General features: G+C 41.8%; 4 protein-coding genes across 7 annotated transcripts in view; 2 read left to right on the forward strand and 2 right to left on the reverse strand.

Moving 5' to 3' along the window:
* LOC103457892 (sterile alpha motif domain-containing protein 15) overlaps positions 1-2,068 on the forward strand; it is a 3,642-nt gene extending 1,574 nt beyond the window's left edge. For all 4 annotated transcript variants that reach the window (XM_081602581.1, XM_008398363.3, XM_008398362.3 and 1 more), the window contains one exon: positions 1,028-2,068. In XM_081602581.1, coding sequence (XP_081458707.1) covers positions 1,028-1,435 — 408 coding nt within the window. In that variant the 3' untranslated portion in view covers positions 1,436-2,068. The remainder of the gene's footprint in view (positions 1-1,027) is intronic.
* entpd5b (ectonucleoside triphosphate diphosphohydrolase 5b) overlaps positions 1-4,702 on the reverse strand; it is a 29,371-nt gene extending 24,669 nt beyond the window's left edge. Inside the window, exon 1 of the mRNA XM_081602578.1 lies at positions 4,612-4,702. The gene's annotated coding sequence lies outside the window, so the exon portion shown is untranslated. The remainder of the gene's footprint in view (positions 1-4,611) is intronic.
* The window catches only part of LOC103457893 (methylmalonate-semialdehyde/malonate-semialdehyde dehydrogenase [acylating], mitochondrial-like), an 18,372-nt gene extending 13,669 nt beyond the window's left edge, over positions 1-4,703 (reverse strand). Inside the window, exon 1 of the mRNA XM_008398364.3 lies at positions 4,612-4,703. The gene's annotated coding sequence lies outside the window, so the exon portion shown is untranslated. The remainder of the gene's footprint in view (positions 1-4,611) is intronic.
* On the forward strand, positions 4,654-27,557 carry lrfn5b (leucine rich repeat and fibronectin type III domain containing 5b). The gene is made up of 6 exons (XM_008398361.3): positions 4,654-4,743; positions 15,728-16,643; positions 17,755-17,929; positions 24,047-24,380; positions 25,107-25,407; positions 25,887-27,557. The coding sequence occupies exons 2-6, from the start codon at positions 15,753-15,755 to the stop codon at positions 26,589-26,591; spliced, it is 2,406 nt and encodes an 801-aa protein (XP_008396583.1). The 5' UTR covers positions 4,654-4,743; positions 15,728-15,752; the 3' UTR covers positions 26,592-27,557.
* The last annotated feature ends 2 nt before the right edge of the window (positions 27,558-27,559 follow it).

The following is a 27,559-nucleotide window of genomic DNA, read 5'->3' on the forward strand; positions in this document are numbered from 1 at the left end:
CAATGAAAAGACAGTGAAATTCCATGAAGAAATTCCCAGCATATGCTTTCATTGTTTATATCAGTTTAAAATGTATAGTTCCTCGCATAGATATCAATATCTCCTTAATTTGTTTCACATTTTTTCACATCAGAATCTTAAACTTTATATTGAGATTTTATGTGGTGGATAAAGTGGTGCAGAACTGTGAAGTGGAAGGAAAATATTCATGTTTTAAAAGTGTGACGTGCAGCTTTATTAAGCCGATCTGAGTTAACGCTTTAAGATCCAACTTATGTTGCTATAATATTTGAAAACCTTTGGGGGTTTGCACATATAGCGGTTGAAATTTCTGCCCATCCTTCTTTGGATAGCAGCTCAACTTTAGTCTGAATGCACAGAAAGCATCAGTGGGCAAATCTTGCCACTGATTTTGATTGGGCCATTTGAGCAAACAAATTGATCTACACTATTTTATTGCAGTTCTGGCTGTAAGTTAACAATCATACCGGAATGCGAATCTCCTGAATTTCTCTGTATTTTCCTCCATTCATCCTTCCACAAACTCTGCAGCCTATCTATCCCTGCTGAAGAAAAGCTTTGCCTCACCAAGATGCTGCCAATTCTATGCTCCACCATGGTGGTTGTCTGTATCGAGTTAAATGCATCATGTCGTGTTATTTTATTTGGAGAATTTTGCATCTTAGCGAAAAAGCTAATTAAAAAAACAAAAACAATGCACACCACACTTTGCAGATTTTCATTTGCATTGGCCTGTCACATTAAATTCCCAACTAAACATACCAAAGTTTGTCAATGTGATGTGACTAAATGTGGAAAAGTCCAAAAAGTATGACTTTGTGCATTGCCTAAGGATTCACTTGTGTAAGTCCATGTACTAAACTGAGAGAAAATGATTCTTTTCCCTGTGGTTATGAGGTCTCCTAGTCCCTCCATTCCCTCTGTGGGGGGGCTGCTTTATTAAATAGATTTAAACCGTGTAAAGCCTGCATTTTCAAACGCCTCATCCCTGCTGTGCGTCCTGCAGGTCATCTCCGCTTGCGTACGTGTGCTGCTGGGGATCACGGAGACCCCGTGGAACAACAGCATCGCTGACCCCCGGCGGGACACCATGGCCCTGTTCTTGGAAGTAAAGAGCCGCACGGGAAAATGGACTAACTCCCTCACCTACCAGCAGTTTTTGTACTACTTGGAAGACCCGGACTACACCCCGGAGCCCGAGTCGGAGCACGACGAGAACGAGGAAGCCGAGGACGACGAGGGCGACGAGGACGACGAGGACGACGAGGACGATGAGGACGACGAGGGCAACAAGGGCGACGAGGGCAACGAGGGCAATGAGGGCAATGAGGGCAACGAGGACGACCAGGACGGTGAGGACGTCGAGGACGACAAGAACGACAAGAACGACGAGAACGAGGAAAACCAACAATAAAGAGCAAAAAAAAAAATGTAAATATATATAAACAAAAGCATCTCTGTGTCATTTCCTATCAGTCTCATCTGATGACACAGATGAGACACTTACAGTAGGTCAGAGACGGGCCCTGACATTAACACTTCCCAGCAGCAAAATGCCACTGTTGTCAGTGCGGCCGATAAACAAAAAGAGAAACCTTTCAAGCGCGCTTTCTGCTGGCTGTCCGCGTGTGTTTAACATCGCTTCAAACAGGATTGAGCCGCTGGAAATTTACCGACTAGTGGGTGATCTCACGAAATGAGAGAAACAACAAAGACTGACTGCATTTTTTTTCTTTTTTTCCCCCAGATCTATCCATCAAATTTTGCGAACGTAAAACAGCATAAATCAACTGATCAAAGGGGCTCCTGCCAGCCTGGTTGTGGAGAAATCCCCAAACCACCTGTAATTCTCATTGATCTTGGGTGAATGTCATGGAACTGGATTAGTTAATTGATTCCTGGCGATCCTTGGGGTAATTTTCAGGATGATGTCAACAAACGGCTGTTTCACAGGAAGCCCCATTAGTGGTGACTCGATCGTTGTTCTCTGAAAACACACACTTGTAAAAGTATTTAGACCTATTAAAGGTTTGTCACATTTTCGTCAGACTGACTTTGATGTGTTGTGTTGGAGTTTTACGGAAAGAAAATGACACATGGTTTTCAAAATCGTCTACAAATATTTTACTAATTGGCTTCTTTTAATCTGATACCCCTAAATCACTAAATTAAATCTATTTCCTTCTAAATTTGCCTAATTACTACAACCTGTGTGTAACCCCCCCATGAAATTTCACTCTTTTAGGCCACATTTCCTGTTTATACAGGGCTTACGAGGGCAGTAACCCAGGGTCCTAATTTTGGGGGTTGGCCCAAAAGATCTTTTTTTTTTAAATGAATGCATGTTTTTCAAACATTTTTGCTTTATTTAACACTAATAGGCCCACATCAGGTAAGGTCTATTAATATTTTGTAATTTTTATGAATGTAAACAATACTCAAATACTTAAAAAATGTGAAGTTATGCTTAATTTTTATGTAACAACATGAAGCTGTTAACCAGGGGACGTATCAAACCTGCATCAATTCACAGCTGCTGATGTGAAGGACTAAGGACAGGGCACCAAAACTGGCTCCGGGCCCAGGGACCCACATCCTTCTAAATCCGGCCCTGCACATGTTCAAATTATACAAGGAAGACATTGAAAGTCATGTCTGATTAGACATTAACATTTCAACTAGGCCTGGACCATATTGGGGAATTATGTGTGGCAAAAAGTACACACTTTCCTCTCTCTCTCTCTCTCTGTGCATCCAGCACTCTGTGTGACTTTTGGCACCTTGGGGACTGTCACTCGTGTCAGGTGTGGACATCTACGGCTGCGACACTCTTCATCAGCAAGCAGAAAATGACACTGACAAGGTGTGGGCTCATAACACTTGGAACATTTGACCCAGCAAATTATTGTTTGGCGATATTTATGCTGTTGCATTGCAATTTTTTTTTTCTCCACATTTTTACTTTTGAGCCACAGCTTTGCATTGTTAAAATGGAAGATTTTTATTACTTCATCAATATAAATTATGCTGGGAGATTATTAGCCATGCAAAGGTCTGGTCTTTATTAGAATGAGTCAAGAAGAAAGCCATTGTTGGAAGCAGCGACTTTTAGAGACATGGAGAAGATGAATGAAGCTTTCTGGAAGAAAACCCACACTATCCTTTAACTAGTAGTTTAGATCTAAGTATGTTCAAAAGATAGGATGTCCTACTCAAAGTCCATATTGAGAATTGGAGCTAAGAACTGGAAATGACACACTTTAGCGATCCACCTCAACTCAATCTGAGCAATTCGCAAAGGCAAATGGGAAGAAATGTTGGTTGATGAGCAAAGGTGGATACTTATGTGAAAAACTGAAGATGGGAGGGGAAAAAACCCGCTTCAAGACAGCTACCTTACTGTCTACTTATGCACTTATACAGGCCCATACTTTGCCAACTTGCACAAAAGGCTACGGGGTGGGTGCATCAGATAATGATGGATTCGGTGCCAAGTAGACCCTCGGGGAGCCAGGCCTCTCTGTTTTAGCCAACTCAACACTTTCTTGCCCAAAAAAAAAAAAAAAAAATCTATTGAATACATAAGGGAGTGTTCAGCTTTACAGGCTGCTATTTTTGGGTTTATCCATGAATAAAAAGAAAGAAAGAAAGAAAAACACAGGCAGAGGTTTCATGCAAAAGAAACTGATGGATTTTCAATACAGCTCGACTCATGTTTCATCTCATGTACGTGTGAATCTGATCGACAACCCAGCTTTCTTTCTTTCTTTATAAACGCTCATAGATTACAGGTCGGCTGCGTTTTCTTTCTTTTTCTTTTTTCTTTTCGCGCAGCAGTAGTTCAGTCTACATGAATAAATTATGATGCCTGCCTGCGAGATAGGCTGCGAGCTTCTACTGCTGCTGCATCTGCCTGCTGCACACAAATGGTCTCTGTGCGGCTCGGAGCGCACGAATTACCATTCCGGGCACAGCGCTGCTGCTGGTCAAGAAATGGAGCCGGGTCGGTGGCAGACAGCGGTCCGGGGGCAAAGCGGGGACTACGCCGCCTACAACGGCAGAAAGCTCTCTGTCAGTCTGGATTAAGTCGCTTCTGACTGAGCCCCTGCGTCGCGGACTGGGAGAGAGAGAGAGAGAAAAAAAAGCCTGTGAAAGCGAGACGAACATCTGGTCGGATTGAGCGCAACACCAGCCACCCAGCGCCGCTTATTAAAGCAAGCCTATAAAAAAAAAAAAGAAAAGAAAAAAAAAAGGCGTTTTCTCCTCCTCTGGATGCGCAGTAGAGGCGATCCACACCGGGACCCCTCACGCAGTTTGCGCCCCCCCCTCCCTCTCGACCCCCCACTCTCTCTCTCTCTCTCTCTCTGTGTCCCTCTCTTCCTCCTCCTCCCCCCTCTCCGTTTTACCTCCTTCTAAAAATGAAGACATTTTTTTTTTTTTTTTCCTTTCTGAGTGTTATCTAATGCGAGAGGATCGCTGGAAGGAGGAATTGCCCTTTATCCGCCGGGTATGGATTTCTTGAAGGGCATCGCTCGTTTCGCAGGCCGTCACACATTATAGGAGCCAAGACGCATGCTTCGGGATAGCTACCTGAAATATCTCCAAGAGGCGCCGTCGGTCCCATTTTAGGCGAGCCGCTCCTCAGTATGCCAGCGGAGCTCCTGGGAGGAAATAAGATCGCAGCCAGCCTCCTCTGACTGGGCTTGATGTTTCATTTGCAAGGTAAATTTGAAGATTTTATATCGCGGATTTGAACTCTTTTCATCTTTTTTTTCTTTTCTTTTTTCTTTTTTTTTGAGAGAGAGAGAGAGAAAAGGAGAGAGGGAGACTTGAAGTAGTTCTCATTTGAATGTGACAGGGATTCTCATGACAGTACACTTGTACCGCAAGGTCACAAAAAAAAATCTCTTTTCTTCGAGGCATGCCATCAGATATAACGGTTTTATTTATAGTATGCTCTTGGATGCATTTCGAGCTGGGCTTCTTTCTTTCTTTTTCTTTTTTTTTTTTTCTCCTACAGGTGAAACTGAGAATGGTGCCTCGTTATTCAGTCTTCTCTCAGTATATCTGCAGGAGGAAAAAGAAAAAGGAAAGATTTGTTTGATGGTGTTCTAACAGCCCAGAGGACAGAGTGATGCAGACTGTCTTTTGTGATTATAGCTGATATGCTAATTGCACTCTTTCTCTAGCACGGGATGAAGTCCCAATTAGTCCAAATAGCAAAACTGATGAGTCTGAGAAGAGGTGCATGTTGCCAGGTGACTGAAGCACCAGTGGAACAAAAAAAGAAAAGAAAAAAAGAAGAAAAGACAAACAACAAATATGATCATTATTGACAGATAAGGGTCTTGCCCTCTGTGGAGTGTTAGTTGTCCATCTCGTATTATTCATGAGAGCCCGAGGCCCCCATTGTAACTGCTACCCCAGTGAAAGCAAGCCCACGCCTCATTTTGATGCCAGTGTTTGCTCTCGCTGCTCTATGTGTGTGCTCAGTGTTTTCTGTGCTGCTGCACCTTCCACTGATGGCCGGGATGTGATCGGTGGCTCCTCGGCCGTACCGGCCTCTCGCGTTCACTGACCCAAATTTACACTCGCTTCGAAAACGGGCCGAAGAAGGGCTTCCTTTAAAGAGAACCCTGGGGCCAGACTTCTACGTGGAACAACTTCATCTCCTTTTAGATGTGATTTGTTACATGTGGGGTATTTTGTGGTCAGGTGTTGTATTTTTGCTGTTGTAAGTTGCTATTTATTTGAGGTGAAACGGACTCCTAAAGACTAGCTTCCGAGCGGGTGCCTGTGGTGTGACATCGCAGAAGGTATTTGTGATTTTCTCTTGTTCTTGTTTCAAATTAAATTCCTCCTTCAGAGATCTGTAATTTGCATCAACAAAACGTTGGAGATAAAAGTGTGGATTTCGTGAAAAATGGCAAAAATTTAAAAAACGACATGGAAGCGGTTTGTGAAAACTACAATGTCATTACCAAAGATCTACACAGATCACTCTTAAAATATGTAAAACCGTTAAGTCTAGTTCTTGGAAATAAAAAAATATTTCATAAGAATACTTTCTGCAGATCTGTTGCGTTCCTGGCGACTTTTTCGGTCGAAATGTACTTTTTTAGGAGCCCCCTGCCACCAGGTAGGCCCTACCTCCATTCACCTGCAGTTCAACTCATCCCATCATCATCGCTTTAACAAACACGACAGAGAAGAAATGTGAAAATAATCCCATCATCAAGTAATCGGAACAAAGGAAATTTGTTGGACTAGCAAGAGCAGTTTACACTGCAAGTTGTGTTTTTCACTGGAAAATCAAATAAAGGTGTTTCTGTCAGAATATGGCATTTACAAGTACATTTTATGAGTGGTGAATATACACAGAAACCAATTAGAATCAACAAGAATATAAACAGATCTACACCAGTTATGGTTCCGAAGCTAACTATCGTCGTCGTCTCCCATTTGCTCCACCGTCCGTCCATGGTGGCCTGGGGGTCATCGGAGTCAAACTCTGACTCAAGACACGTAAAACTGAACCCCGTCGTAACTGAATGATGCAGAATCACAACGTCAGAATCTGTCAGAAGTTGCTCATTCGACACCGGCTGATCAGTTCAGCCCCCGTGCCTCTTGTGATGTCGTTAACCCACATAAACACAAAGCACAGTTTGCTGTTTTTGTCTTTATTGTGCTCTATTCTTTGTGAAATCCTGTAGTGGAAATCCATACTTCATTAACCAGGCCAGCTGTGTTTTTTTGTTGTCGTTACTGTTCTGTTCTTAGAGAAAACACACACACACACACACACACACACACACACACACACACACCCACACACGCACGCACGCACATGCACAGACACACACACACACACACCACTGGATATTATATTTTAAGACTTTCACTGGATATGAATGCATGTGCACTTGCTTGCCCATGAGCGTGCATTATATGATATGTTTACAGCCTATTATTATTAAGCTGTTTTGTTGCTGTGCGAGGCAGAAACAACAGTACCCCAAAGGTCTTTGGCATAGAGAAAAATAAACAGTAGGTGCAAAGATGGTTTCTGTTTGCCCTTTGTCTTCTCACATATAAAGAAAACCATAGAAAATCCTACGTGTAATACAGCGTAGCATATTATCCAAATTCTCTCATCTACATACCAATAGAACCACGTTCAGCATGTCGCAATTACGCTAGCTGGCTGCAGTCATTTTGTGTATTCTTTTAAATTGTCTTTAGTCATCTATATGATAATCAGCTGGGTGAACTTTATAGAAATATCATATTTCTGTTTTCACTTAATTTTCAAGAAATTTGCTCTCCTGTCTTTAGCTACGGTTTAATGGCACCGACTGTTTATCTTGAGGCATTCGACTTCAAATATTAATCCGACTGCATTCCGATGGGCATCTACTGACATTTACTTCACAGCGACGCTATAGCTTCATCTGGGGGTTTGAGGCAAATGAAAAAGAAGAGACTAATAACTTAGAACCAATTTGTCAGATTAGTCCCCAGTGAGTTAGGGATAGATTTCAAATTGGGAGACCCAAATGGGTCCATGTTGACAGGGAAGAACTAGGTGTAAAAACTAGCCGAGCAGAAGGTTTTTTTATTCTACTGGGAAAGATCTGCCACTGGTATTCGTCATTGAAAATACCAGTAGATCATGCCTTTCAGTTACTAGCCATTAAAAAGGTGATGTTTTTTTTTTCTTTGTAGACTTATGTGGAGCATACTTTGCCAAATATACCTTTATATATCATGGTGGCTAACTATCAGCAATCATAAAGTACTCACACTAATATTGAAAACTGCTAAATTCATTCACTTTACATGTTTATGTGGACATGAGTGTAACATAATTCAGCCTCACTTTGAAGCCACTGATATTGTCCCAACTTCCCACTGTAGTTAGCTTGTCTGTGGTGCTAATGCTAGCTTGTCTGCAGTGCTAATGCTAGCTTGTGTGCTAACAAGCGCAAGTGGACATTCAGTTTCAGCTGTGTGATTTTTATTTCTGTGCTCTATGCCAACACCACAACTATATTTTTGTAAGTTTATCTTCTAATAAATAAACAAAACATTCTTTACTGCTAATTGTGTAAAGTCTCTCTTAAGCTAGCAAATCTGTCAGCTGCCAACTAAAATACATCGTCCTCTTGTTTACCTGGCATACCAAAAACACTGACCGTTTTCTTTGAGGCATTCAACTACAAACGTGAACCTGACTGCACTGTGTTGGGCATCCACTTCACGCCAATGCTATGGTCTCATTTGGGGGTTTAATGAAAAACAAGAGCCCAATAAAGAAGCAATTTGTCAGATTAATCTCTGACGGGCTAGGCATTGGTCTCAAAATGAAAGACTAAGACAGGACCCTGGTGGATTTAGACAAATATGAGAAAGGAAACACACAAAACAACAAAGTCCAACAGACAATAATTTCCAGGCATTTCTCAATTCAAGGATATGAGTAGTTCTGCTTTTTATTAACATATTTATCAAATTTTGATTCGGTTTAGGACAGCAGTATTGCATGTTTCTTTACCCATTTTTGTCAGTGGAAAGGTACCCCAGACCTCTAGATGCTCATACGAAGTCAATTCAGACAATGTTATGATGCCTGCATATCCAATAAGCACTGCACATGTGCTCTGTTGTGCTCCTCCCCTTGTGCCTGTTCTCCGTCTTATTCAGTAGGCCAACAAAGTCTCGTGACTTCCATTCATTCCCACTTAATTGCTAGATTGAGTTCGTTCTTTATTGTCACGACTGTGTTGCCGTTATTAATACGAACCATCATCTGTCACTTTTCTAACTTCCTTTTCCAGAAGGCTGTGCTGCAGCAACAGCATTTTGTATGCAAACAAGAGCAAATGGAAATTCAGTTTCCAATGTCTTCTTTGTCTATGTTCTCTACAACACTACAGCTGAGTTTTGCTAGAATCTTAGCTAATGAAAAAAATAAAATAAAAACTGCTGCTAATAGATATATTATGTGCCACAAGGAAGGCTGTAGCCTAAGCAATTCTGCAGGTCCTGCAGCAATGAGATCCAAACACAATGAGGCAGCTTACATTTTGGTCAAAAATGAAACCTGAGACCAATCTCACACAAGGCATCATTTTATTACTGCTTAGGAAATCTACATAAAAATGGAGTAGAAAGTCTGGAGCTGCCAAAACCACTGGTGAAACTAATAGTGGTTGAAAATGCAATAAAAACACTTAACTTTGATTGATCTGATTTGCAACAATAGCTGACAAAAAAAAGGCATGCTAATTATCACATCTCTGCCGTTGGGCAAGCAGTTGAATGTTATTCACAGGGATTGTTCAGAGACTCTCCATTTGTCAACCTTGAAGCAAATTCCAGGTTACATCAGGGTGTGTTGCAATGGTGCATCCAAATCCCATTTATAATTCACATTAAGATCCGAACGCAATTTTTTTTTCTTTCCCCCACCCAAACAGCTTGGCTTACACATGAAATGAAGAACAAGAGAAGAGTTTTGACCTACTCTCCAACTGGGAAATATCCCGCAGATCGAGTTAACACAGAATATCTTGTGATGCCGTGTGGAGTAAAACACTTGGAATTACAAGGAGGAAATGTAGATTCTAATGAACAGCACTTCTATTGATGCAGTGGGCTCTGCTTAGTATGCTATCCCCCTGGCACACGCAAATGCCCATGCACACACACGTTCACACACACGCAAGCCTTTCTCACCGGAAAAAATAATTTCAACTGCATCAGGTTTCCCATCAAGTCATTTAAGTTTTTTTTATTATGTGCAAGACTGGGAAAAGCAATTGAGACATTAAATCTAATACAGAATTAGCTGAGTTTGCAGTCTCCTCCTGTCATAAATGGTGCAGCGGGTCTCCGTCATGGCCTTCGACCCTAACCTTTGCTGTAGATCATGTCAGGTCTGCTAGCAAGAAGGAAAAAAAAATCAGCTGCTGATTACTTTGCACCCAAAACTGACGTTTTCTGTGTTGCCATGACATCAAGGCTGTCACCCAGGAGTTATCGCTCTCTAACACTGGCAGACTTATTGCTGATAAACAGGCGCCACAGCACATGCACACATTTACACTAAAAAGTGGGGGTGGAAATGTATGTATGTATGTATGTATGGTAGAAAGTCCACAACAACAGCAGTGTGTGGTCAGAATTTCTCCCAGCTCAGTGAAAACATGATCCTCTACTCGGGGATCCATTTGGCCTCACGAAGCAGAGTCGTGTCACTGCTGCGTTGATGCCGTTTTGCCATCACCGTTGCAGCATCGGTTTACCTCCTTGACGTTCGCGACACTTCCTTCCGGCAGCAGGAGGCCGCGGGGGCCGCAAATCACCGAGTAACCCGGGGTTACACACCGCCATGTGCCGCCATTGCGTCGACCGATCTCATTAACGCACCCCGGCTGCCTTCCCTGATTTCCAGTCCAGAAGATTATACGTCTTCGCATGATCTCCACCATAAGTTAGACCATCTGAAAACATATCCCCCACCCTCTTCCCTCGTGACCTCGCAAGGCTGATTGGCACGCGGCGTGCTGCATAAGGATTTTCTTGGCAAATGCCACCCGAGGGAGACCATGGATATCCTCTGCTAAAGCATGCTGCTGCGGCGCACGAGTGTGTTTCTGTAGCTGGAGGTTGTTGTTGTTGTGTGTGTGTGTGTGTGTGTGTGGTTAGCTTGTGCCTCTATTAGAGCACAAATCCACCCACCAGTGTGCATATGTGGGTGTGGGCTGTCAGTCTGCTCTGCTCTCTAAGGGCGGAAGTACCTGCTCGGAGGTAGTAAGCGAAAGTTTGATTGACAAAAAGCAGGACTTTTGCGGTCCACGCGTTGATACGTTGTCTGCTTTCCCTCTTGTTTATTCCCGGGCCTCCCCGCGTCGCATCGCTGTAATGAAATCCGCAACCTGGACGGTAATGATTTTCCGGGCGGGGTGTGACATTTAAAGATCAAGTGTGTGATTGATGAGAGCATTAATTGATTATCTACCTATTTGTTCGTGTACCTGATGAGTGCAACCTGTTATGCAAATCTCCGTGGAGCAGAGCGGCCATAATTAAATGCAAATTGAGGAGACGGTAACAGATAGGACTATTTCCTGCCGGACCCTCTGCGGTGAGGCCGGGCGGGAAACACGTGGCGTCCTTTTTCTTTTTTTTTCTTTTTTTTGTCCTCGCAGAACAAATCTTGAAAGGATTACCATTGCAACAGTTCCCTTCACGTTCGGCTGGGTTTTTAACAGCAAAAGAAAGAAAAAAAAAAAAAGAAAAGAGAGGGCCCAGTCTCTGCAGAGTGAATCAATATCATGTCTTCAGCGCCATTTGAGACTGGAAATAGCAGGTTCTCTTTGCCTCAGTGCACAACCAGACCATTCAGCAAGGGGAAGAGGTGTTTGGCACACACTGATTACACCTCAGCTGTTGAAGCCGCTTTATTCCCCCACACCCCCTCAGATACATATGCACACATAGATTAAAGTGGGAAAATATTGTGCTTTGCTCACAAATAGCTTCAGCTGTCTTGTTAAAGCCACACACTTGAATTTTTTTTTTTTTACCGGGATTTTGTGTAACAGACCAAGCTGCATTTGGATTTGCACCTGAATCAAACCAGTTCCCTTCAAAAATCAATTCATCTGTAACCAGTTCCAGCTGATTTTTTTCATTTAAATCAGCTATTTTGTGAAGGCCGTGTAGTTTTGTTGGCGCACATTTGAACAAACGGCAAGATAAAGACCAGGAGCACAAGAGATAAACACTAAAACGACCAAACTGTTAAACTCGTCTGACTTCAGCACAACGTCCAGACTCCAGACCACAAACAAACTGGCTTCGCCACAAACCGGCACGTTGGTCAAAGGGAGTATTGATCAGAGGGGAAGCAAAGCGTCCCTCGGCAACTCTAGAGGAGCTGCAGGGACCAACAGCTCAGGAAATAAAACCTGCTAACTGGACAGCTATTGGCCGCTCGCTCCACAAATCTGGCCTTTATGGCAGAGCGGCAAGAAGAAAGCCACTGTTGAAAGGACATAGACAGTCTGGTGGGCAGTTTGTAAGAAGCCATTTACACAGAAAACATTTCAACTGAGGTTTTCTGGTCAGATAAAACCAAAATGAAACTTTCTTTGGGGCTACATAATGATAGCAGCATTAGAATGTGTTTATAACCACGTTTTATAATACTCCAGGTCACTTTACTATGGATGGAGGTGAATAAAAGGCAATTCTGATGGAAATCTTGTAGGATACTGCATTCGTTCATTCGTTATTGTTTATTTGCATGGGGATAAATGTTAAATTTGAACAAAAACAGCTGAGTATAGCATTTATACTCTTAGCTAATTTGAAAAAAAACAACAACAAAAAAAAAACAATAACAACATTGCAAGATAACATATCACACACTATATTTAAATCCACAATGAAAGAAGAGCCATCAGGGAAAAGACAAGGCAAAGTTGGAGGTTTGCCTTCTGGCGTGATGAGTATGTATATCAAAGTCCATTCAGGTAATGGAAGGGAATATTAAAAGTCTAGATTATTCCACTGAATCCAGGAGTTTACAGATGTCAGTCATCCAATCTGACTGAGCCTAAACTCCTTCAATCTCAACCATTTACAGCTACAATTTAAGCAACATACCATGAGATTATTGGCATGCCACACTTTTTAGATAGCCATTTGTAAAAGAAAATTTAAAAAAATCCATCTATCCTTTTAATTCGACCTCACAGTGCTTTGCTTTGTTACATAAACTCCTGACGAAATAGGTTGAGGGCTTGTGGTCTCGGTGTGACAAAATGAGAAAATGTGAACGGAGATGGGATACGAATATATTCCCAAGGCCCTTTAAGAAGAAGGACCCTGGCAGCAGTCAGCGCCGTCTCCCCACTCCATTTCCCTCCTAACTCAAGTCCACGCACCGCCACACAAAATCCACAAATCTTGAGCGATCTGCTGAAGTTGTCCCACATAAAAATGGGTCAGGGGAAGACGTTTATTCCTCGCCGCTTCATCAGCAGCGCCTCATAAAAATGTCAGCATGTTCTCCCCAATAATATTCCTCCCCTCGCTATTATGTGCCATTTAAAGGCGACCTCGTTCCTGCCTCCTTGTCAGGCTGCGCTACTTTTTACCCAGCTGTCAGCGGCTGCCACCGGGCTTCCTTCTCTGCCAACCTCATGTGAGGTGGAAGAAGAAGAAGAAGAACAGGAAAATAAAACTCAAAGCGTGCCCTGGCTTGGCGGAGTGTCACTCTTATCCTGTGTACTGTTTTCTTTATGAGCTTTTCAGCGTACTCAAAGGGGTGAGGTTATTACACTGCGAGCTGTGCGTCGCCACTCAGGTGCAGAAGTTGCTTTCATAGCCTGACTCTTTTTGCTGAAGCGAAAATTTTTATTTGCTCCATCTGAGGGCCAACATTGATATCACGGGCGGGGACGCAGCTATTCTTTCTTAGGTGTATGCAGACACGTTATAGCGTTTGTGGCTCTTGATCGCACAACAAAAATGTCCCAACTTTGATTTTCCAACTTGAGGTTGAAGATTGATGTGGACAGAAAAAACTAAAAGTGAAATAAAAAAATTTTTTTTTAGATGAATTCAAGTTAGATTTTTACTTCAAGTTCACAGTAAGTAAGACAGCAAACATTCAGTGAAACTCAGCTAAATAATCCAATAGTTTCTGGAGAAAGAGGGACCCAAATTATGTTGTTTTATTTTTTTTTGGTGGTCAAAATGACAAAAAAAATCCAAAGATATTAGAAATAAATGTTAGATTTGAAAAAATCCTTGTAATTTTTTGTGTCCCTTTTAAACAAGGCAACCAACGTTGGGAGATTTTATCACATCTACATTGATTTACAGCTCCATTTCATACATAAATCAGACTCTATTTAATTAAAATAGTACAAATAAAACGGAAACATTTACCAAAAAAAAAAAAATCTACATTTTGTTACTCTTTATTAGTTTCAAACTGACAATTTTGACCCACAGGTCTAAAATTTTGGACCCCTCCGCATTATAGGCACAGTTACTGGCATAATTATTACCCCATTGTTTTGGCGCCCCCTCTAGCAGGGAGCCCCAATGCGTCTCAGAAAGTGTACACACCCAGTTTTTGCGCCACTGATTGTAGGTATTGATGATAAACTCTGGAAGGTTTTTAATAATAAATCAGCCGTTCCTCTCTGTATTTAAAGGTTGTCTTTTGGACTTTTGATTAAACTCCTGCACCTTTTATGTGCGCCGCGGGGGCTACCCAAAAGGCTAGGACCTCCGTAATATAATCACTTGTAGTGTCACTTATGCTCTGATACATTGTGGCTCACCTCCAAAGCTGTGATCTGATCTCCAAGGTCTTAGTTTTATGACATTCCACATCCCTGACAGCTTCTTCGGATTCATCAAATGGATCTCATCTTATCCTCTCGTCTCGGCTGTGTCATAACTAAAAGAAGCAGCAGAGAGAGGCGAGAGAAAATCAATAGAGAGGCATAGCACACACTCGCCGATGCTCCTGGCCCAATCATCCCTTCCTATTGGCGATATGATCCGGAGAGATATCAGTCTAATTTTTATGAGGCCCCCAAACTGCCAGTCTGGACTTTCATCCTTCTGTACACAAACATAAAAGCGTTGGCATTATCATATCAAAAAAAAAAAAGTATGTTGAGGGGAGCGGGGGCTTAAAGGGAAAGCTGCCGCAAAAAAATAAAATAAATAAATAAACAGAATCATGCAAGGTTACTAACGATGTTTCACTCACAAGTCAGCAGGTGATTAATTAGCTTAATGTGTAAATGAGCAGCCTGTATTTGTTTGTGCAGGCGTTGACTCGCTTCACTTCTTGCCCACTGTTTGGGCTCCCAGAGCTTCGAGCTGGCGTTCCAAATGCAGCGGAAAAGCTTCAACTTTCCGGGGCAGAATTCCCTCTGTTAAAAGGGAATTATCTCACCATGTGGGTGATTGCTCCAGCAACAAATAATCCACTTAGTTAATGGTGACACAAGTAATATTTCCATAGGTTATATGTTGGTCTGCTTCAGAAGTATGGGGTTCCTACAAATGTCCCAGTTCTCCTTAATGTTCAAATTGGAATAGTTCACCACGAATGGTGAATATGTCTGTAGTGACAGTGTTTAAACAAGAAAGGAAGGAAGGAAGGACAGTAGAAGCAATGAATGGGAGATTGGAAAAGAGAAGAAAGTAACAAACGGACAAACTAAGGGAGTTAGGAGCAATGACGGAAGGAAGGAAACTCGGAACAAGTATCACAAAATGTACACAATCTCACAAGAAAGAAAGTTCAGAGTATATAAAAAGGGATACATCAATGGATGTAAGGATGGAAAGAAGGAAGGACAAGGACACAACTTAGGTAGGGCATATGAGGACGCTAAGAAGGACACAAGCAAGGAAGAGAAAAAAAGAAATGAAACGAGATAGGATGCAAGGTAGTATGGAAGGTCACATTTAGGAATGAAGCTGTTGAGGTAGGAAGATAGATAACATGAGAGAAAAGCACAAAGGGCATTATAAAAAGGGTTAAAGAAACAGCAGAAATGAGAAAACCCAAGAAACACTGAAATCCAGACTCCTACTTTTCCTTCCTGCATATAAACCCTAGAAATAGCTCACCTTCATTGTTTTGCATCTCTTTTTTTAGGTCTGGTAACCTGATTTCAAGTCAAATGGAGTCATTCCTGGTCTACCTGATCGTCCTCGGCGTGGCTGTGAAGGCGCACAAGGTCCAGATCTGCCCCAAACGCTGCGTCTGCCAGATGCTGAACCCCAACCTGGCGACGTTGTGCGACAAAAAGGGGCTGCTGTTCGTGCCCCCCAACATCGACAGGCACACAGTGGAGATGCGGCTTGGCGATAATTTCGTCACCAGCATTAAGCGCAAGGACTTTGCCAACATGACCAAGCTGGTGGACCTGACCCTCTCTCGTAACACCATCGGGTCCATCGCACCGTATGCCTTCAGAGACCTGGAGAACCTACGAGCTCTTCACCTGGACAGCAACCGGCTGACCCGCATCACCAACGACACCTTCAGCGGCATGTCCAAGCTGCACCACCTCATCCTCAACAATAACCAGCTCACCCACATCCACAGTGGGGCCTTCAACGACCTAACAGCGCTGGAAGAGCTGGACTTATCCTACAACAACTTGGAAAGCGCCCCGTGGATAGCCATTCAGAGGATGTCCAACCTCCATACCCTCAACCTGGACCACAACATGCTTAGTCTGATTCCAGAGGGCACTTTCTCTGGGCTGCAGAAGCTCAAGAGGCTGGACGTAACCTCCAACAAGCTACAGAAACTCCCTCCTGACCCCGTTTTCCAAAGAGCCGGGGTCCTGGCGACCTCCGGCATAATGGGGCCCTTGTCGTTCGCGTTGAGCTTTGGCGGCAACCCGTTGAGGTGCAACTGCGAGCTGCTGTGGCTGCGGAGGCTGCAGAGGGAGGATGATCTGGAGACCTGCGCTTCCCCGCAACACCTGGCTGGACGTTATTTCTGGACTGTTTCAGAGGAAGAGTTCCTGTGTGAGCCACCTCTTATCACCAGACACTCTCAGGTATAATCTCCAAATTGAATTGTTCACTGTTAAGACATAACACACTCTACTGTTACAGGCTCTGAGCCAGAAATGGCTTTAGCTAATCCAAGGTGCCACGTCGGGCTTCCCAGTAACTGTCTCAGCAAATACTAGCTCCAGAGCACGAGAAGTCTTAGAGAAACTGCTGGATTCAGTTAGCAGGGTTTGGTCAAATGTTTACCTAAGTGTTAGTCTGTTGTAAGGCTTTTCAAAGAGGCTCTTTTTAAAGAAAGTGCTTGTCTTGATTAAAATAAGAACATGGTTGTAGCAGAATCATGCGGTATGGATGCTTTTTATTCTACAGGGACAAAGAAGCTGGTTAGAGTTAAGGAGGGAGCTAAATACAGAACAATCCTGGATGAAAGCTTGCTAATGGCTGCAAGAGACATGAAACTGATGAGGTTCACTTTCCTCTAGGATAATGAACATACAGCCAGAGATGCAACTGAGTGGTTTAGCTCAAGAGTCTCAGACTTCAGTCCTTACTGGCTGATGTTCTGCAACTTTTTAATGTGTCTCTAGTTCAGCATGCCTGAATCAAACAGTTGAAAGCATGTAATCAACTTTGACAGAGTCTTACAATGACCTGTATATTTGATTTACTTAAGCATCACTGGAAACCGGCCATAAACTCATGTTTTAGGTTAAAGAATGTTTATGAGCTAAAGTCCAAATATAGAGCTAATTCAGAAACTGTGGCAAAATTTGATGCACACAAATTAGATGGACAGACGGACAAAATGCAAAGTTTAAAAAGCACATATCCTTTTCCTTCTGTTTCACAACGATGTGCTATTTTGTGTTGGTCACATAAAATCCCAATTAAATCCTTTGAAGTTCGTGAAGAAGTTAAAAGCATATGAACCTTTTTAAAGTGAAACGTCTTCAGCAAATCTGTGCCATCCAAAGCGACAGAAAATTAAGATTTCCATTTTGAACCATCACAGTTTTCAAGTTCAATTTTACGGGGGGAAATGGAGTAAAGCGGCACCATCACTGACAATAACTCAAATGTAATATCGACTCCATGTGTGTGTGTGTGTGTGTTTACATAACGTATTCCTCTCTACCTCGCATCCCTCTGACTCAGGAGCTGCATGCTTTAGAGGGCCAGAGCGTGACTCTGCGCTGCAAAGCCAGGGGCGACCCGGACCCCATCATCCACTGGATCGCGCCAGACGCGCGGCTTATGTCCAACTCCTCCAGAGCCGTGGTCCACACAGACGGCACGCTGGAGATCCTCATCAGCACCGTCAAGGACTCAGGTCTGTTTACAACCCCCCCGTGGCGGCGCTTGTGATGTTGACAGAATGGAATGACATGTTTGCTCGCGTCACACAAAAAGCCCTAAAGATGAAGTATGCGTCTGCACGGCTGAGATGGCGGAGACTCGACAAAAGCAAAAGGAAGAGCGACTTCGTCTCCACCACAGTACAGTACTCCCGAGCATGTTTGCTCTCGCAACTTAAGCGAACATCATAACCCAGTTTAGAAGAACCCAACTCCTCCCTTGTGGGGCTTCTCCTGTCTTTTAGTTTTACACTATGTAGCTTATGTAATTAAAAATCCCAAATTAGACACCAAAGGGAGTAGTTACTCCCAACAAAAGACACAGTGCTGCTGAGCTGCTAGAAAGCTTTGTCATATCGCCATGAAACACAAGTGCCTGGTCTGGCAGCCCTGAAGAATTACAGTAGAAAGTCTCTTTGAAGTTTTAACCAATTACCTGACCAATCAGAGGAGATTTGTGTTTTTGTTGTTTTGTTTTGTGACCCTTAAGAGAGAAGAGCTAGTATTTCACTTTTGATATGAAAATGTGCAAGCATAATACTCTTAACTTTTAAACGAATTTGCAATTCAGATGAGCCTCCTTAAGGCAAAATACACTGTGTGCAGGAAAGATTTGTAGTTTGGGAACATCTCATTATAGATACAAAGCAAAAAATCAGTTTGATCTTTTCTGAAGATAAAGACTCTTTCTGAAGTCACAGAAAGAAAAAAAAATCTTTTCTACACATTTTCCCAGGCGATTTGTTTTTTTTTTTTGTTTTGTTTCTTGCAGACTTTACTCTTCAACGATTGGACAGCGAGCTTTCAAACTGGCCAATCAGAGAGATCATTGAGTTGCATTTTATAGACTTTTTTTCACTCAAAAGTGTAAAAGAATAAATTTACCAACTTGTTTTGATACTTAATTTCTGTATTGATTTTTCTCTTCAACTAATTTTATGACTGTAATCACAAGAAGGTAAACATATTAGTTTGGCATTGGTAAACGATCTTAAAGGTGCAAAAATAAATCTGTTATGTCTAAAATTGTATTAATCTCTAACCTAATCCTGACTGAGGAGTCATTTACACGTAAAAGAAAGGAGAAAGGAAGATTTTAACAATAACATTTTAATTGAAAGCAAATTTAGAGACTACTTATTAATGAAGGCTAGTAATAATTGAGAGGACTCAAGCTGTAGGGAATAATGGTGACTAAGATTTTAAAAGTTATGGTGACAAATTTTAGAAGCCAAAATGAATAGCATTTTATGGTGCAGTGTCTAGATAATGGATGAGGATTGTGACCAAACCACCAGCAACATTATATTCAAAGACACCTTACTTTGGTCCAAAATGTGTGGAAGCAAAGGATGGAAAACAAAAATAGAGCCATGCAGAACTTCATTCAAAAATAGAAAGCATAGAAAAAAAATATTCTGTGACTAAATGTGGGCTGTGTTTATGCCGTCTAAGAGAAAGAGCTGGTGCAGAGCAAATTATCAGCAGTGACTGTTGTCACAACTGCACAACGGTCAGAAAAACTTTCTATGTTTTGTTAAAAAAAGCGTATTATTTGAAGAAAACTGCTGAAATGACTAAACTCTTGTCTCATTTTATTATAATCACACAGTCTGCTGACATGGTTAAGAGAACAAAGAGTCTCCGGAGACAACCGGTCGAAATTAAGAAGGGCGTCGCAGCAGCGTTCATCCTCAGCTGAACCCTTATTTCTCCTGAGTTAAACTTAATGACAAAATACTTTTTTTTTGTCTTTTTGCATGAGCTAGTTTGATTAGTTGCTGCCCAATTGGTTTTATTGTCCATGCCAAATTTGTCTCATTTTAGTCACACACAGTGGGAAGATAAGTTTATAAGGACATCTACTGCATATCTCATTCACAAACCACTCACTAGAGAATCACCATTATAAATCTTTTCTACACATTTTCCAAAGCATTTCATCTCACAAGTTTGAATTACAAGTATAATCTGTTTTGCCACCTCCAGATGTTGACTCCAGAAACACCTCAGTTAAAAATATAAATAAATAAAATAAGACAAAATAAACTCAATTTACTTCTTAAAAAATGGTAAGTATAGAAATTTGTAAAAACATATTGGACTTGTGAACCTGAGATATGAGACAAATGGCGACTAGTTATTTAAGTTCCTTTATAAGAACCCAAATGTAATACTAGCTTTTCTTAATCTTGTTTTTGCAACAGACTTTAGCTGAGCCAATGAAACCTGCAGAGCTTTAGATGTATTTTTATGTTGTCTTGCGAACTCCTGGTTGAATCGTCTTTGTGGTCCTGGAATAATTTAGCTTGATTGTTCTCTTTTGGAAATCTTCACTAGTGCTTCATGCTTTTCTTGCCCAATGACTCTGAATTTGGTTTGCTGATGTCCCAATGTTTTAGGAATAGATTTGTTGATGTCAACTGCTTTGTACTTCAACTGTGAGATGTTTTTAAGAGTATATGTTGCTTCTTTTTTTTTAGATCTTTCACGTTGTCAGAGAGAGATTATATTTAAATTACTTATCAGCATGTGAGGTAATAAGTACCGTGTTTGGCTTGTGAAACTGAGCTCTGTTCTTAAAAATCACAGTTAATTTATGATTTAACAAGAAGAGCCATTCCCTTTTTTAACAGATAGTTGTATTCCACTAATAAAAACTGCTTTTGTGTATTTGGTTTATCTTTTTTCAATCAAATTTACTTGATCACCAAAAACATTTAAGTGTGACAAACAAGCAAAAACAGAAGAAATCTGTAAGGAGTCGAATTCATGTTCATACCCCCCACACTGAGCTCTCGTCTTGACTGACTGAAATCCCACATTAAGTTAAAACTATTGAAACGCAGAATTTTATTGAAGATATAAATACACATGTGGTGAGGTAGCTGTGCTCTTACATAATCTCCCATTGCTCTCAGTCTTTTGTAGAACTGCCTGAATCTTGGGTCGTACACAAAACAGTCTTGTCGTCAATGCTGAACATATTGACTTTACGTTTTTTTAAAAAAAAAAAAGCTGCAGTCTTTCCCACTTGTAAAGGAAAGCTACATTCTGAAGAATAAACCACACCGTTTTGGGAAAGCCGCAACGTGACGCTATGTTTTCAAATGCCGGGTTTATCCACATTTGTTGGGATTATCTGGTTCTTGTGGGGCGACGGAGGCTCAATGGGAACACGAGCCCTGTTTTACCGGTCTGTGAGTGGATGTGTAAATGTGTGCAGGTTTCTGAGTGCGACTGGGTAAAGGCGGCTTAATGTGCAAAGAGCTTTAAGTGGCTAACCTGAAAGGCGCAATATAAAGCCAGTCCATTTACCATTTTCATAAGGTTCCCTATTCTGTCGTCTTGTGAGACTCAAGAATCAGTCCTCGGGAGTTTTTATCTATCTATCTATCTATCTATCTATCTATCTATCTATCTATCTATCTATCTATCTATCTATCTATCTATCTATCTATCTATCTATCTATCTATCTATCTATCTATCTATCTATCTATCTATCTATCTATCTATCTATCTATCTATCTATCTATCTATCTATCTATCTATCTATCTATCTATCTATCTATCTATCTATCTATCTATCTATCTATCTATCTATCTAATCTATCTATCTATCTATCTATCTATCTATCTATCTATCTATCTATCTATCTATCTATCTATCTATCTATCTATCTATCTATCTATCTATCTATCTATCTATCTATCTATCTATCTATCTATCTATCTATCTCTATCTATCTATCTATCTATCTATCTATCTATCTATCTATCTATCTATCTATCTATCTATCTATCTATCTATCTATCTATCTATCTATCTATCTATCTATCTATCTATCTATCTATCTATCTATCTATCTATCTATCTATCTATCTATCTATCTATCTATCTATCTATCTATCTATCTATCTATCTATCTATCTATCTATCTATCTATCTATCTATCTATCTATCTATCTATCTATCTATCTATCTATCTATCTATCTATCTATCTATCTATCTATCTATCTATCTATCTATCTATCTATCTATCTATCTATCTATCTATCTATCTATCTATCTATATCTATCTATCTATCTATCTATCTATCTATCTATCTATCTATCTATCTATCTATCTATCTATCTATATATATACACGATGTACAAGAGGACTGATCAGTCGTATTACTCGAGCAATGCTCTTTGCCCCCCGTTTCAGTCTGGCACCTTCCAGATGTAAGATTGAAACGATTTATTTCAATTTTTTTTTTTTGCGCCAAGAGCTTTATTTTCTATTAAAGCTTGAAGATTGTGTTTTTCTGCCCTCATGATGCTTATCTTGACATCTGCTGCAGGGCCAAACCTCCTAGGTTGTTGTTATCTCTGGCTTGGAGATGTTTAAAAAAAAAAAAAAACGTGCATAAATATCATTTATATCAATTGTTAGAAATGTAATTTTTAATAATTCAGATAAAATGTAAAGTAATGAATAGCGCAGATCAGGGATATGATCTGCATGCTGATGAGTTTGGTCAAATTTAGGCTGATGGAAAACCTCATTATATCTACTTCTCCGTTATCCAAAGATGACAATGTGTGGATTAATCAGCCTCACATGTTGGAAAGACTAGAACAGCGACTAGAAGACTGTATTTCGAATCTCTGGTATAGAAGATCTGGTGATCTAGACAGTCCATTACAGAGTAAATGTAGTCAGTGTGATTAAACCAACTCTTTTTTTTCCCCCAACTGCTTTAAAGTTTCAGCTTAAATATGCGAGTGAGCTCAAAGGAAAGAAGCTGCTGGTTATCAAATCCCCATCAGCTGTGAGTTCACGTTGCCACGGTGAGGTTAAATGCAGCGCTGTTTCTGACTCAGATAGTCAGGTTTGTCCTGCTCTGCAGCTGCTAGCAGAACAAAAAAAAAAAAAAAAACTGCTAATAATTCACTTTTGTTACTGTGATAAAAAACCAGGCGCTCACTAGCGCATTTTGGCGGCATAAAAAGGAGCCAGGCACGGTAGAAGCAGACTGCTCAGTTTTTATTGGACTCAATAAGGAAGGCTTTCTGTCGTTTAGTCTTCTGGTGCAAAAGGTGACTTTTATGACATTTCTATAGAAACATGTGTGTGTGATGGTAAATCTCTCGGCATTGTGACAGATTAACTCGACCCGAGTTAATCTTTTTATGCAGATCGGCTCAAACAAATTGCATGATGGTTTGGCGTTTAAACTGCGTCGTTATGTGTAAAATCCCAATGCAGGTTAGTTGACAAGAATAGTAAAAAGATATTATAATAATTGCAGTAAGCCTTTTATGAAACAACAAACTTTACTGCACATTAAACTGTCCCAGTAACGATTGCTATGAACAAAAATATTGTTGTTTTAAGACTATTTTCAAGTCACATAATGATAACGGCTTAATATTGCGAGTTTGCTCTCTCAAAGACCGATAAACTTTAATTTTGTAAAGGACACTTAACACTGGCACTGATAGGTGTTTTAAATATCCAAAATAAAACACAACCAAAAAGAATTAAAAAAAAGAAATAAAAACCACGCACAAACAAAGGCAAAAATAAAACGGATCATCAAGACTGGATAAACAAAACTTCGCTTCAAACATGGAAATTAGCAAGTTCATTTTAATTTATCATGCGATTAATTGATTAATTGAGTAATTGCTTATTGTGACAGGCTTAGAAACAACTTCACACTTGGGCAGCAATCTCATTGATAAATTAATTATTCTTTAATAATAAATTAATTCTTTGTTAATAAAAAGTTGCATAAAGTTTTAGAAGCTAATTAAAACAAAGTAATGCACACCAACAACAAATAGCTTTCCAATAGTCTATCAGAAAAGTACCATAAATGTTATTAGCCCAATTTTGAATTTTATGGAACATGATAAATTTGAAGTCAGAAGTTTGTTCTAGCTTGTAAGTGGGTAGCAATTTAAAAAATTTGAAGGTGGAAGGTTTGTTGTTTTCTTTTTTGGTTTAACATATAGAAAACAATACCTGCCAGGCAGCATTGTAGCCACAGACATCTTAATCCCCCTCCGAGTGTTAATCTCCTTGGCTTGTGCTTCAGGTTCCTTCACCTGCGTGGCCTCCAACCCGGCCGGAGAGGCCCACCAGACGGTGGATCTGCTCATCGCTAAACTCCCTCACATCACCAACGACACGATCGCGGAACAAGAGCCCGACCCTGGATCATCAGATATCGCCACGGTGACCAAGACGGGAGCCGAGGCAGGAGGGGTGCCCCTGGGGAACGCGAAGACGAGCCAGGAGAAGAAGGTGGTGATAGCCGAGGCCACCTCCACCTCGGCCCTGGTGAAGTTCAACTTCCACAGGAGCATCCCTGGAATCCGCATGTTTCAGATCCAGTACAACGGCACATACGATGACTCGCTGGTGTACAGGTGAGCAAAAACATTGAACTCGATAGGAGGTTACAGAAGGTGTAGGACGTTTCCTTTGCAGTCATAAAATCGTAATCATTTTCTAATGTTTCACATTGAGCTACGAACGCCTGAAAGTCTTTGGCTGTTAAAAGCCGGACCCGACTGTTTGCATCATTCGCCATATCACTCAATCCCATCAAGAAGACATGAAGACTAATGCACTGCACATGAATTTATCTCCTTTGACTCCTAATCCCCCTTGTGTATTATTTACTATATGCAAGGTCTTGATAATGCCTAATCAACAAAATCAAAACAGAATGTCAGCATTAAGCTGCAGACCCATGGGGAGATGAAAGAGCCGTCTTCTATTGTTTCACAAAGAGCATCAGATGCTTCATGTGAGCCTATCTGAAGACGCACAGCACCCAGCTTTCTCTCATCCCAGCCTGCTTTCACTCCAGATTTACTGTTAATCACTGAGATATGATGGGATCATTGCACCAACTCTTTTTTTCTTTCAAAATGAACTTAAGGGTCAGCATTGCATATGGTCTTTCAGCGGTGGCTGCTAAACAAACAGTCGTACTGCACTCGCAAGCAGGTTTTTACCAGTGATATTGATGAAAGAATAAGTCATATGTCAAATAACAGATTTTGTTTATAAAGATCTTAAGTAGCCCCGTGAGAGTCGTTTCATCCAAACAACAGTCGGCTTAATAATCTGTCTGCTCCCCTTTGCAGAATGATCCCCCCGACCAGCAAGAATATTCTGGTGAACAACTTGGCGGCTGGCACGCAGTACGATCTGTGCGTCCTGGCCATCTATGACGACCAGGTCACCTCGCTGACCGCCACCAGGGTGATAGGCTGCGTCCACTTCACCACCGAGCCGCAGTACCTGCGGTGCCACTTCATGCAGTCGCAGTTCCTCGGCGGGACCATCGTGGTCATCATTGGAGGAATTATCGTGGCATCCGTGCTCGCCTTCATCATCTTCCTCATTGTGCGCTACCGAGTGTGTAACCAAGGGGATGCAGACAAGGTCAGTATGGCAGTTGTTTAGGTTTGACCATGCCCTACATGACTTCCTCAAAGAGCAGTCTCTCAAGAGACTAAGGGGCAATTTCAAGGCGTTATATTACAAAGTCACATTTGATATATTTACCACATTCATAACAACTGAAAGTAACATATTTACTTGATTGTGCTAAAAAATGCAATGTTAATTTTCTGTTGCAAATGGAGTTAGGTGAACCCTGATTGATGACACCCATGTACTTTATGTTGGTTTGTGATATAAAATCCCTATGAAGCACATGCTTGTGGCTGCAGTGCAACAAAATGTGGAAAAGACACAAATCACAAAAGCACTTTTGCAAGGTATCCCTTTGACCAGAGCAGCTGGTCAAATTTCTGCTCTGGTCAAAGAGCAAGGTACTGTACTGCTTTTAAAATGTGGCAGTCTACTAAATGTGTCATTGTTTTTCCCTTCTCTCTTGTGTTAATCTCATGTCGGACCAGGCCCTGGAGATGGGGGATATCCGATCGCTGAGCAGCGATGGACAGCTACAGGGCTGTGGCATCCCCAAGTCCCTCTCTAAACAGGTCCTCCGTCCAGAGAAAAATGACAAGGAATGCGTAAGAGTGGCCCTCCCGCCTCCGGAGCCGACCAAGCAACGACCACCCGTTTCCGTGCCAACCACGAAACCGTCTGTTCCTGACTGCACGGTATCTACCTCTGCTGGCAGCCATAGCTGGCACCCGGCCTCCCCAGGAGCGCCGAGGCCCAAGCGTTCCGGCGCTCCACCAAAACCCTCGGAGGGCCGGCGGGCTGAAGCTCAGACGGACGTTGAGCTCAACAACATGAACCGCAATAACTCTTCGGAGGTCAAAACGGCCACTGCCGTCTCCACCGCTCCCCCAGGGCCTGGCCAACCCCAGAAATGGACTGCTGCTCCGAGAGTCCCGCGACCCCACCAAGCTTCCCGACATTACATGACTGTCCCTGCAGGAGCAATGAGAGTGAACCGCAGGCACTCGCTTAACGCAGACTCGTCGTACAGGGAGCGCTGCTACGTAGCCTACCCCAAAGTCGGGGCCGGCCTGCGCTCCAAGCGCAGCCTGTCGATGAGCGGAGAGCTTCCGCAGCTCGAGAGCACAACAAACATTCATCGAGCCAGGGACAAACTATCCAGGTCTGAGTGGCTGCTGGAGAGCACTTTATGATTTCAACTTCACAACCTGTGCGTCCTTGGCTTTCCTCGGATTGGGCTGGGAAGTCTGCTGTGGAACATACTGAGAATTTTCTGCCTTGTTTCGACATTCCTCTTTGGGGGACATGAGGAAGGCAGGCACACAGGGGGTCAAGGGAGACGGTTCACATTTGTTTTCTACCTTATAACCTATCAGAGTCTTCTTTATATCAACTTCAATGAAAGGCACAACAATGTATAAAACCAACGCCATGTACAAAAATGTTTAGTTGTGTGAGATACCATATATCTCAGTGCAACCATAAGTGTTCATGTGGTTGTGAATGCAGTAACCTGAACATGCTGTATAATAAGGAGAGCATCACACAGGGGGCTTGTGTGATGGTATTACACCGCCTCTAACCTGAGGTGACGGAATCTCTGAAGACTTTGAACGTCGAGACTTTTCAAGAGATTAGGAATGTGCTTTACATCCCGGAGATGCGGGAACAGAATGTAGTAGACAAGAGAGCGCTCCGGCTCCTCATCCCAACACTCCCAGATCCAGCACAATGCAGCATTTCTTTATCCTGTTTTTTTCCTTTCTTGTGGCACAAGTCGACTCAGCCTAATACTGCCGTCCGGTTTGAATCGATACATTTTTATCACGTAATTACATAAAGACTCCGCTCAAATAGGATTCCTGTCACGAGTGATTCGAGCGGCAACCTGAACCAGCACCGGTGGCATGACAGGTGCTGCAACTAATCTGATATTACGTGTGGGTGAGATCCAGAGCAACGTCTCATTTCCATATTTTATACTCGCAGACGTTTATCTTGTCACGCCGACAACCATTGTAAATTAACTTTGTCGATGTAAGAGAGAAAGGGAGAATCACGAGAACGGGAGGCTGACCGCTCTTGATTTTTGCTGTTGTTTCTGTTTGATGTTTACCAGTACAAATAAACCAGTGATAAAACAAAAAAGGGGGAAAAAACT

Source organism: Poecilia reticulata, chromosome 21, assembly GCF_904066995.2.
Source record: "Poecilia reticulata chromosome 21, P_reticulata-male-v2, whole genome shotgun sequence".
NCBI lineage: Eukaryota > Metazoa > Chordata > Actinopteri > Cyprinodontiformes > Poeciliidae > Poecilia > Poecilia reticulata.